Below are 13,218 nucleotides of genomic sequence, written 5' to 3' on the forward strand. Positions count from 1 at the left end.
ACTAAGTGTTTCCAAGTTCTGTGAGAAATTCTAGCAAATTATCGACCCCAAGGAAGGGGTCATGAGAACCCTGATTTGTGGCCAATCAGAAGTATAGGTGACAAGCTAGGACTTGTGACTGGCATCTGAAGTGGGGTCAGTCTTGTGGGACCGAGCTCTTAGGTTGTAGGATCTGATGCTAACTCCAGGTAGATAGTGTCACTACCGAAATGAATTCTAGGACACCCAAGTGGTGTTGCATTGAATTGCTCGATGTGTAGAAAACCCACATATCTGATGTCAGAAGTGTTGTGAATGTGGTAGTAGTGTGAGAATAAAGGAAAACACAGGGAGTGTTTTCCCATACATTTATTACCTTTCACACTGATACTATTAAACAGGTCACTCTAAACTTGAAGGTTTTTTTTAAATCCATATTCTTTTACCTAATTTTTTTCTTAGTTTCAAATCAATTTGATCAAAATGCTGTCAATGTTCTCACCCAAATCACTGAGGAAAAAAACTGAAAAAGGCCAAGATGACTTCATCTATAGACTAATACCTACATGTTTAGCAGAACTCTCTAAAGCCCTTCAACTCCCACCCACTCCAATCCATGCTATATTTACCCAACACGAGAGACTGTCAAATGCCTTGACAAAATCGGATGAAATCCTCATGTGCTCTGTGTTCATATTCATTGCACTGAGCATTCAGGGGTTCTGTCAATCCATTTTCATGTTCTTCAGTTCTGAATAAATTTTTATATTATTTTTCTAAATATTTCCTCCCCTATCTCTTCTCTGTTATGAATTCCTAATAATTAGATGTAGATCTCTTGGAATAATACCTCCAATGTTCCTTTCTCTCCATTTTCCATCTTATTATCCTTTTTGTCCTCATATAATTCTCCGAACCTTCAATTTTAATCTAATCTGTTGTGGGGGGTTTTTCCCTTTTGTTATCACATTTCTTTTTTATTCTTTGACTACTGTATTACATCTCTTCTTATTTCACAGATGAAATATGTTCCTCTTAACAATTACAGTTTTAACAATTACAGTTTTTCTTTAAGTTTCCTTTTCCCTGCACTGCTTGCTTTAAGTGCCTTTTTTGTTTTGACCAATTTGCTTTTATGCTTGGCATAAACAAATTTTTAGCATGAAGTACTAAAATTAAGTAGCTTTATGTGTAAAGTTGATCACAGTTATAGGACTGTCAAATGTCTGAGGCATTATAAAATGATTAGGCAAAGACCTGGATGTTTCATTGTTGAGGGGGGAATGTCCTCAAATATCAATATCTACAGGTTTTTTCCTTTTTCTTCAAATGTACTGCTTAGGAGTGGGATGGTACTATTTACTGAATGTTTGTGTCACCCCAAAATTCATGTTGAAACTCTAATCCCCAAACTGATGGTACTTGGAGGTGGGGCCTTTGAGAGGTAATTAGGTCAAGAGGGTGGAGTCCTTATGATGGGATTAGTACCCTTATAAGAAGAGACCTGAGAGAGCTCACTTTGCTGTGTGAAGATATAGAAAGAAGGTGTCTGTCCATCTGTAAACCAGGAACAGGTCCTCACAAAAATCTAATTGTCTGATACCTGATCTTGGAGTTCCCAGCCTCCAGAACTGTGAAAAATAAATTTCTATTGTTTAAGCCACTCAGCCTATGATATTTTCGTTACAGGTGCCCAAACTAAGAGGATATTTAATAGTCTGGAAGCTAACTAGGAAAAGAGGCTAGAGGTCTTCCTATTTAGTATGTTCTGCCTCTTTTTAGTGAAGCACTTCACTTCACCCTCCCCTGCGGTCAGCTAGGCCTGTCTGATTTGACCTAAGCAGTAAATTTCTACTCTTCAGCCAAGCTATGAAAGGGTAGCTGGTGCTACAAGAGGGAGACTTCCGGAGGCCTAACTGCTCCTTATAGAAATTTGCAGGGATCCTCTTGTTTTTCTGCCCATCTCCACATCCCAGTCTTCAGGGGACTCTGGTACCTTACAGAGGGTATAGAGCAAGAACTGGCTTGCTTCTTACTGGCTTCCCCTACTGAAGGATAAGATATTTCAGTGCTCTCAAATGTAAAGCAGCTGCCCTTATCCTTCTGTTTTCAAGTTTCCAAAATATTGACATCTCATACCTGCCGCTGACTCCTCTTCCGTTCTATTTGTCTTTGCGGATTTGTGCCTTTTTTATTCCTTTATTACAATTTTAGTGGGGTTCTAGAAGGGAGCATGTATTCAACCCATCATGTTTTATCAGAAGTCATGTACATTTTTATAGATCTTTGGCTAATAAAAGAAAATTTAAGTTATACAACATAAATCAGGAATTAAAAGTGAACACTGCAATATATTTTATCATTATATTTAGATATGCGCCAGAGTTTCACTTTGGCAGCTCAACAGCGTCAACACTGAACCATCCATTAGAGAAATGTCACGGTGCATTGCAAAATGCCCTTGCAAGGGCCAATCACAAAGCTACACGCTGAAATTCACCAGCAATGAGAAGATAAGCTGTGTTGTTGTGTGGCAAAGAAGTCATCTTCTTGGATGTCTATCCTAACAATTCTGAAGCTCTGATCCTTCCATCAAGGCTTCAAGTTAATAAATCCCAGCATCTTTATATCCACAAACTATAACATTCACCAGCTGCTAATTTTTCAATCATTTCCCCTTCCCCATGAATTAAAATCTGAAGTTAGAATACTGATGAGATTACCTTTGCATGGTAAGCATCTAAGACATCTGCAATATTTTCTTTTGAAGGAGATTTTAGGGCTAACAAATCTTCTTCTAACATGCCCAGCTAAAAGAGGAAAAAAAAAAAGGAAAACAGATTCGAACCGCAATACAAACGTGGACTTTTTAAAGAAACTTTATACTCTTTTTAAAAATACGTGTCTTAAAATTATGATGTGCTCTCTTCAGCTGAATCAGTGAAGGAAATTTTCTCTGAAGTTGAATGCACACACGTTCCCACACAGCAAATGTTGCTTTACAAGGAATTAGATAAAGATGGAAGAAACTAAAGCGGAGAGAGACATTCATCTTTGTTTCTATTAAACACTTGAAATGCAGTACTGCAACCAAAGATCTGAATTATAAATTTCAATTAATTTTAACTAAAATTGCCACATGTGACTAATGGTTACTATAGTCAATGCACAGCTCTACAATATAGCCACATTTAACTCTCCATCTATATCCCTCACATACTAGTCTATGCTCAGCCAAATGGGACTTTTTATTGTTCCCAAAACATAGCTAAGCTTTCCTGCCCACTTGCTTGCTCATTACATGTTTCCTCTATCTAGAATGCCTTTTCCTGAAAATACTCATCTTATGGCCCAGCTGAACTGCAACCTCTATGAGAAAACTTCCAGTCTTTGAAGTTTTCCCTCCTTTCAATCTATTGAATACTTTCTATATATTCTTTGTTTACACTTCTCATATTCTACTTTATCAGATGAGACAGGTGGTTATTTATCTTTTATGCCCACCTCGAGTCTCATCTCAACATTCATTACTCCTTTCTGTTATCCTGTATAGGCCCTGTGAATGGCAGTCTACACACTGTAGAGGTTATTACCGGGCAGGCTGACAAAGAAGGGAATAAGCTGTGGATCAGTGCTCTCTCCCATCCTTAACTAAATTCCACTCTAATAAAGGGTGTCCCTCCAGAGTAGATAAGGGAGTCCCACGTTTGCTTCCTGTTACAGCTGAAGGGAAATATGGGACAGCCACCTACTCCATGTGGCTGTGGATGCACTTAACGTGGAGAAAGATCTGAGACTTCAAGCAATGTGATAGAAGGTTCTCATACTTTTTTATAACATCCCTTCTCCTATCCCGAACATGCCTCGCTCAAGATCAGATATCCATTTGGAGATCTATGTGCTTCCTCCTGGAAAGCTAAGTTCACCCCACAGTTTCAGCAATGGAACACATTGGCAAGGTCGGTTAGTCAATATAGTCCAACTGGCTTATGGGCTCAAGGGTAATATAAGCCAGTTCAAGAAGAGTGAGTTCCCAGTTGAAGCAGAATAAATCCCAAATTTCTTGGTTGAAATTCTGAGGCAAAACCACCTTGAACTGGATTTTCTGTTACACTGACCACAAAGAGATTCAACTACTATGGTAGGAACTGCCATCCCCATATAGAGATGGATAAACTAGTGGATAAGGAAAGTAAATTCAAGCTAGGATTTAAACCTAACTTGTCTGTCTGTACATTCTTTGCCACTATGCTATTCTGTGCTAAGAAAATTGGCCACGATATTAAAAAAAAAAAAAAAGACGAAGCTAAGTAATATGTGTCCCTTGCAAGAGCCTTTAGAAAAGTTTTTAAAACCATATTTTACAAATGTAACTCTTAAATGCACTAGTAGGGAAACTCACAACCAAGAGGACCTTTCAAAAATGTTTTTACAAAATAAAAGCCTATCTTTTTATATATAAATTTAGATTCTTATATATTAGATTTTCTTAAAGTAGGTATTTTTTTAACCAAAGTGTAATTATTCATGAAAAAATATTTACTGAAGGTGCCAGGCAAAAATTATGTACTGAATCCACACATAATTATCTCCATTTCTCACATGAGGAAACATGATTGGAGAGCTTAATTACCTTCCCAAAGATCATAAAGCTTTAAACAGTAGATCCTGGATTCAGACCCACATCTAACCAAAAGCCTAGGATCTCAAACACTTATAGTGCCTTCCTGTGCAGTATGAGTTATTCCAACTACACCAAATGCAATAATCCAAGTAATTACCTTTTCAGAATCTACAAAATGTGTAGCAATTCCTGCTGCATACACATCTCTTCCTTTCAGCCTGAATCCTGTCAATGCAAGGAAGTAACCAAGTTCTCCTTGAAGTCGTGGCAAGAAATAACCTCCACCCACATCAGGGAACAGTCCTGTAATTAAATAATGATTCAAATTAAAAAGATGAATATAACTCTTTATTTGAGATCATATGGCCATTTCTCTCCGGTATTTGAATCTATACTAAAAATAGTACTAAGTACTTTCCAATGCAATCAGTATCACAAAAGACATTAAATTGTTCTAACTTGAGTATTTTCAAAACTTTCATGTCTCATTTCTATAGAAGTCGATAAAGTACTTGATGCATAATTTTGTATATAAGTAGTACTTATTAAATATTACCTAAAATTTCCTTATCACTAATTTATTTTTAATAATCTCTGAAAGTAAAAAATGAAAATGAATCATTGAACACTACATCAAAAACTAATGATGCACTATATGTTGGCTAATTGAATTTAAACAAAAAAAATATTTTCTTTCCAAATGATAAGCAAAGAAAAAATATACATAATCTAAAGCTATATTATGTGAAAATTCATTATTACCATTCACATCATAGTCTATTCTGTTAATCAATTATCTAATATTCAGGGTATTTAAAGTGATGCAATAACTTTTAGTCCTACACCAAGAATGTTTATACCTAAGAAAATCACTTGCATTTACCCTTTTCTTGGCCACCTTTTTTTTAATTCCCTTATTCTCTCTACTGGCAACAACTGAAAACAGCATATATGCAAATACCTGCCAGTACACTACTTTTTGGTATTTAAGAGCTCCATAAACAACTGTGACCCTCTAGTTTTATAATCCAGATACCTATTCTAAGATTGCTTCACTTAATGAAATTGAGATAAAAACACAAGCATTCAAAATTCTTTCCAATTCTACTTGACAAAAAGTTCCTAGACTTGAAAGAATTAGCAGCATTCTACTGTAAATATTTCTTAGCACCTCAAACAAGATAGCTCTAAAGTGGAATTCATGACTTCCCCTGACTCCTATCATCTCTCTTCTAGTACCACTTACCTCAAAAAGTACACAACCGTCCAGTCTTGACACCCTCTTCTCAAACCACCAGTGACTATGACCTATTGATTCCTTCTCCTGAAAGTTCTCCATACAATAGCCGGAGTGATCTTTTTAATAACACAAATCTTAAGAGTTTTGTCTTCTACTGCTTAAAACTCTTCCATAACCATTTCCCCTAGATTAAAACCAACACTTTTATCAAAGTCTTCAAGGTCCCCAGTCACTTTTTCAAGTATATCTCTTACTACTCATTTACTACATTCCAGCCACTCTGTTCTCTCAGTTCCCCAACATTCTACACTCTACATGCCTTCTACATTATATATTACCTGCCCCACAGCCTCAGCAGCACTCTGCCCAACTGAAAACACAGTCTGTTCTGAAATACGTTCCTCTGTTCCAGGGTACTACATTCTCTCTTTTTGCCCCTGTCTCAATGGCTGCTTCTTTCCATTCCCCCTTGCTGCGTCTACTTCCTTCGCCTGACCCCTACATGCTGCTGTGCCTAGGCTTGATCTTAGGCTATCCCTAGACCCACATTTCCTTAGCACTTATGGCTCTAGATAACATCTATATACTGATAAGTCCCTGCTATGAATTGTGTCCCCCACAAAAGTTTTCACTTTATGAAAAACTTTATGCTAATAAATTGGACAAATTTCTTAAAAGATCCACCCTACCAAAGTTTGTGCAAGAAACAGATAATTTGAATAGTCCTACATATATTAAAAACTTTGAATTTGTAGTTGAAAACCTTGCCCCAAAGAAAACTTCAGGTCTAGATGGCTTCATTGATGAATTCTACCAAACACAGAAAAAAATTATACCAATTATACAGAAACTTCTCCAGAAAATGAGGCCAGCATTACCCCCATACCAGAGGAAAGCAAGGACATTACAAGAAAACCACAGACCAATGTCTTTCATGAACACAGATGCAAAAATACCAAACAAAATATTAGTACATCAAACTTAACAACATATAAAAAGTATAACACCTCATACCAGAGTGAGATTTATCCTAGTAATGCAAGGCTAGTTTAATGTTGAAAAATCAATCAAAGCAATTCATCATTAACAAATTAAAAAAGAAAAACCAATAATCACCTCACCTGATGCAGAAAAAGTTTTGGCTTTTTATTTTCAAAATCCATTCCTAATAAAAACCCTCAGCAATTTAGGAATAGAAGAAAACATCATCCTGATAAAGGGCACCTATGAAAAACTTACACCTAACCACCCACTTAATTGAAGGACTGAATGTTTTCCCTAAGATCGAGAATGAGGCAAGAAGGCCCACACTGAGCACCTCTATTCAACATTGTACTGGGGGTTCTACCCAGTGTAATAAGGCAAGAAAAATAAAGAGCATCCATATTGTAAAGGAAAATGTAAAAGTGACTTTATTTGTAAATGATGTAATTATTTATACAAAAAAAATCTGACACAATCTACAAAAAAAAAATCTACTAGAACTAATAAACGAGTTTAGGAGATTTGCAGGACACAAAGTCAATACAGAATCAATTGTACTTCAGGTGGCAGTCCAAGATGGTGGCTTAGGAAGACCCTGAATTCACCTTCTGCCACAAAGACACCAGATCTACATCTACATATAGAGAAATTCCTGTTAAAAAAGAATTGAGAACCAATTGAACAGCTTCTGCACAAAAAAATGATAGAAGGAACCACATATACAACAGCAGGAGAGACAGAGATACAGGCAGTAACCACAGGAACACCACTCCCAATGTGATGCACAGTAAGGAGGGATATCACTGAGGGGCCCCTGCACAGACTCACCCACCCTGGGCACAGTGGGAAAAAAACAAAACAAAACAAACACAGCTGTTTAAAGAGCAATTAGAATGTAAGTGAAGAAAATCCACTTACTAACCTTACAGCATCCACCAAATGGGAAGGGCACTGCTGGAACTCTCTGGGGTCAGAAGTGCCAACAAGCACCACATTTTACATTCCTCCCCCGGCCCCCACCCAATCCACTTTCACAGTGCAGACGGGAGCAAGGTTCAGGCATTGTAGTCAACCTACTAGGACTCCATAAGCAAGTCCCAGATCCCTAGCCCACACAAATTGTGCCTGTCCACTAAAGGTGCCTACCCCAGTCCCAGCTGTCCTGTCAAGGTAACCCCAAAGCAGCATACTCCTGGCCCATCCCTGCTCCAGCTCCAACCAGCCAAAGCTGCCAAGCATACCAGTCTACAGGGAGGATGCTCCGGCTCCAGGCCACTCTTTCAAGACTAGGAGAGGTATGTAGCTATTCTAATTCATAGAAACAAACACAGAAAGTCAAACAAAATGAAGAGACAGAGGAATACATTCCAAACAAAAGAAGGTAAAACCCTGGGGGGAGGGGAACCTTAATGGAACAGAGATAAGTAATTTATCAGGTAAACCACCTGATAAAGAGTTCAAAGTCATAGTCATAAATATGCTCACTGCACTTAAGAATGAAGGAACTTTAACAAAGAGAAAATATAAGAACCAGAGCTGAAGAATAACTGAAATAATACAGAAGGACAAATCAGCATTTGAGAGACAGAATAGTAGAAATTACCTAATCAGAACAGCAAAAAGAAAAAAGAATTTTAAAAAATGAGGGTAGCTTTAGAGATCTCTAGGAAAACATCAAGTGTACATATATTCACATTACAGGGGCCCTAGGAGAAGAGAGAGAAAGGGGCAGAAAACTTATTTGAGGAAATAATGGCTGACAACTTCCCTAATCCAGGGAAGGAAACAGACATTGTTCAGGTCCAAGAATCAAAGAAAGTACCAAACAAGATGAACCCAAAGAGACCCACACCAAGACATAATAATTAAAAGTAGTGAAACTTAAAAATAAAGAATCTTAAAGGCAGCAAGAGAAAGAAAAATAGTCACATAAGAGGAAAACTCCATAAGACAATCAGCTGATTTTTTTCCCAAAAAACTTTACAGGCCAAAAGAGAGTGGCAGGATATATTTAAAGTGTTGAAAAGAAAAACTTACAACTAAGAATACTCTGTCCAGCAAGGCTATCATTCAGAATTGAAGGGGAGATAGAATTGAAGGAGTTCATCACCACTAAACTGGCTTTACAAGAAATGTTAAAGGGTCTTTTTTTTTTTTTAAGATTTTATTTATTTATTTAATTTTTATTTATTTATTTGAGGGACAGCAAAGGTGAGAGAGATCACAGAAGGGAGCAGGAGAGGGAGAAACAGACTCGCCGCTGAGCGGAGAGGCCGATGCAGGGCTTGATCCCAGGACCTTGAGATCATGACCTGAGCCAAAGGCAGATGCTTAACTGATTGAGTTACCCAGGCTCCCCAAGGGTCTTCTTTAACAGAAAAAAGAAGGCCATAACTACAAATAAGAAAACATATGAAAGAAAAAAAAATCTCACTGATAAAGGCAAATATATAGTAAAGTAATATATAGTAAAAGTAAATACATAGTAAAAATATACATATATCAACCATTTAAAAAGCTAATATGAAAATTAAAAGACAAAAATAGTAAAATCAACTGTAACTACAATAAGTAGTCAAGGGATACATAAAATAAAAAGATGTAAAATATGACATCAAAAGGAGGGGGAGGAGTAAAAATGTAGGGCTTTTAGAATGTGTTTGAACTTAAGCAACTTTCAACTTAAAATACTGATATATATATATATATCAATATATGTGTGTGTATATATATATCAGATCTCATATATATATGATATAAATATATATAAAAGACAAATACTGCTATACACACACACACACACACACACACAGGTTGATACATGTGAACCTCATGGTAACCACAAACCAAAATCCATAATAGATATTCAAAAAAATGAAGAGAAAGAAATCCAAACATAATACTAAAGAAAACCGTCCAAGGGAATACACCAGTAAGAAAGGAACAGAGAAGAATTACAAAACAACCAGAAAACAACAAAATGACAATAAGTACATACCTATTAATAATTACTTTTAATGTAAATGTACTAAATGCTACAGCCAAAAGATATAGGTGGCTAAAGGGATTAAAAAAAATGTCCCATCTATATGCTGCCCACAAGAGACTCACTTCAGATCTAAAGGCACACACAGACCTAAAATGATATTCCATGCAAATGGAAAAGAGAAAGCTGGTTAGTGATACTCATGTAAGACAAAACCAACTTTAAAATTGTAACAAAAGACAAAGAAAAACATTACATGATGATAAAGAGGTCAATCCAAGAAGAGGATATAACATTTATAAATATTTATAAACCTAACACAGAATCCTCTAAATAAAGTAAATATTAACAGACAAAAAGAGAGTAATCCAGTAATACAATAATAAATGGGAACATTAATACCCCACTCACATCAATGGACAGATCATCCACACAGAAAATCAACATGTTAGACCACATGGACTTAGTAGATATAAACAGAACATTACTTTAAAAATGCACATGGAATATTTTTCATGATAGATCACAAGTTAGGCCATAAAACAAGTCTCAATAAATTCAAGGCAACTACAATTATATCAAGCCTTAACTGTATGAAACTGGAAATCAATTACAAGAAGAAAACTGGAAAAAAACCCCACAAACACATGAAGACTACGTAACATGTTACTAAATAACCAATGGGTTAAATAAAATGGGAATAAAAAGGAAACACAAAATCTATGGGATGCAGCAAAAGCAGTACTAAGAGGGATGTTCATAGGGAAATACCTACCTCAAAAAAACAAGAAAAAATCCCCCAAATAAACAGTCTAACTTTATATCTAAAGGAATTAGATTGGAAAAAAAAATAAAGGCTAAAATTTGAAGAAAATAAAGATCAGAGAAGAAATAAATGAAATGGACTAAAAAAAATTAATGAAACTAAAATCTGATCCCTTGAACAAACAAAATTGATAAACCCACAGCCACACTCATAAAGAAAAAGAGAGGGCCCAAATAAAATCAGAAATGAAAGAAGAGAAGTTACAACTGACATCACAGAAATAAAGATTACTGTGTACACATAACAGATTACTATGAACAATTATCATATGCCAACAAATTGGAAAACCTAGAAGAAATAAATTCCTAGAAACACACAACCCTCCAAGACTAATCTCAAAGAAAATCTAAACAGACCAATTACAAGAATGAAACTCATTCAGCATTTTAAAACTCCCCAAAAACAAGAGTCCAGGACCAGAAGGCCTCACAGGTGAATTCTACCAAACATTTAAAGAAAACTTAATACTTACCCTTCTCAAATTATTTCAAAAAATAGAAGAGGAAGAAATGCTTCCAAACTCATTTTATGAGGCTAGCATTACCTTGATATTGAAACTAAAGACTCCACTAAAAAAAACAAAAATTACATACCACTATCCCTGATGAATATAGATGCAAAAATCCTTAACAAAGTATTAGCAAACCAAATTCAACAATACAGTAAAAGAATCATACACCACAATCAAGTGGGATTCATTCCAGAAATGCAAGGACTTTAACATCCACCTATCAGGAGGGCCTGGATGATTCAGTCAGTTAAGCATCTGCCTTCAGCTAGGGTTGTGATCCCAGGGTTCTGGGATAGAGCCCCATGCTAGACTCTCTGACTGTGAGGAGCCTGCTTCTCCCTCTCCTCCACATTTGTGCTCTCTCTCTCGCTATCTCTCTCTCTGAAATAAATTTTAAAAATCTTTTTAAAAAATCCACATATCAATCAATATATAGCACCATATTGATTGTATATGTAACAACACAAAGGATAAAATATGAAAATCATTTGATAAAATTCAACATCCATTTATGACAAAAAAAAAAAACTCTCAACAAAGTGGGTATAGAAGGAATGTACAATGTATGGCCCCAATGTAATAAAGGCCACGTATTACAAATGTACAGCTAACATCATATTCAATGGTGAAAAGCTGAAAGTGTTTCCTCTAAAATCAGGAACAAGACAAGGATGTCCACTCTTGATGCTTTTACTCAACATTGTACTGGAAGTCCTATCCATGGCAATCAGCAAGAAAACAAAATAAAAGGCATCTGAATTGGAAAGGAAGAAATAAAACTGTCACCATTTGCAGATAACATGATACTACACAGAAAACCGTGAAGAGTCCACCAAAAAACTGTTAGAATAAGTGAATTCAGTGAAGTCCCAGGATACAAAATTAATACACAGAAATCAGTTGTGTTTCTAAACCCTAATAAACGAGCTATCAGAAAGAGAAATTAAGAAGTCAATCCAAAAAAGAAATCCATTTACAACTGCATAAGAAAATAAATAAAATACCTAGGAGTAAATTTAACCAAGGAGGTAAAAGACTGAAAACTGTACAACATTGATGAGAAAAACTGAAGACAGCACAAATAAACAGAAAGACATTCCATGCTCATGGACTGGAAGAATTAATATTGTTAAAATGTCCATACTACCAAAAGCAATCTACAGATCCAATGTGATCCCTATCAAAATTCTAGTATATTAGAGTAATCCTAAAATACCAAAGTAACCACAAGAGACCCCAATAGCCAGCATAGTCTTGATAAAGAAGAACAAAGCTAGAAGTATCATGCTCCTTGATTTCAAACTGTACTACAAAACTATACAAATAAAAACAGTATGGAACTGACACAACAACAGACACATAGATCAATGGAATAGAGAGCTCAGAAATAAAACCACATGTATATGGTCAATTTACGGCAATGGAGGAAAAAATACAGTCGGGAAAAGACAGTCTCTTCAATAAGTGGTATTAGGAAAACTGGACAGCAGCTCACAAAAGAACGAAACAGGACCGCTTTCTTACACCATACACAAAAGTAAACTCAAAATGGATTAAGGACCTAAATGTGAGACCTGAAACCATAAAAATCCTAAAAGAGAGCACAGGCAGCAATTTCTCTGACATCAGCCATAATAACATCATTCTAGATATATCTCCTGAGGCAGGGAAAATAAAAGAAAAAATAAGCTATTGGGACTACATCAAAATAAAAAGCTTCTGCAGTGAAGGAAATAATCAATAAAACTAAAAGAGAACCTACTGAATGGGAGAAGATATTTAAATAATCAACAAAAGTAATAGGCAACCTATTGAATGAGAGAGGATATTTGCAAATGACATATCTGATAAGGGATTAGTATCTAAAATATATGAAGAAATTATACAACTCAACACCCCAAAAAACAATTGAACTAAAAATGGGAAGACATGAATAGACATTTCTCCAAAGAAGACATCCAGATGGCCAACAGACACATTAGATACTCAACATTACTCATCATCAGGGAAACAAATCAAAACTACAGTGAGATATTACCTCACACCTATCAGAATGGCTAAAATCAAA

General features: G+C 35.9%; 1 protein-coding gene across 11 annotated transcripts in view; it reads right to left on the bottom strand.

The window, feature by feature from the left end:
- The window catches only part of HIBCH (3-hydroxyisobutyryl-CoA hydrolase), a 114,255-nt gene that overhangs the window by 33,441 nt on the left and 67,596 nt on the right, over positions 1-13,218 (bottom strand). For all 11 annotated transcript variants that reach the window (XR_004623528.1, XR_004623526.1, XR_004623527.1 and 8 more), the window contains 2 exons: positions 4,761-4,906; positions 2,703-2,789 (listed from right to left, as the gene is read on the bottom strand). Coding sequence is in view for 6 of the 11 variants with exons in the window: in XM_034654858.1 (XP_034510749.1) it covers positions 2,703-2,789; positions 4,761-4,906 (233 nt within the window). In the remaining 5 variants the exon portion in view is untranslated. The remainder of the gene's footprint in view (positions 1-2,702; positions 2,790-4,760; positions 4,907-13,218) is intronic.

Source organism: Ailuropoda melanoleuca, chromosome 2 (genome assembly GCF_002007445.2).
Source record: "Ailuropoda melanoleuca isolate Jingjing chromosome 2, ASM200744v2, whole genome shotgun sequence".
In the NCBI taxonomy this organism is placed as follows: domain Eukaryota; kingdom Metazoa; phylum Chordata; class Mammalia; order Carnivora; family Ursidae; genus Ailuropoda; species Ailuropoda melanoleuca.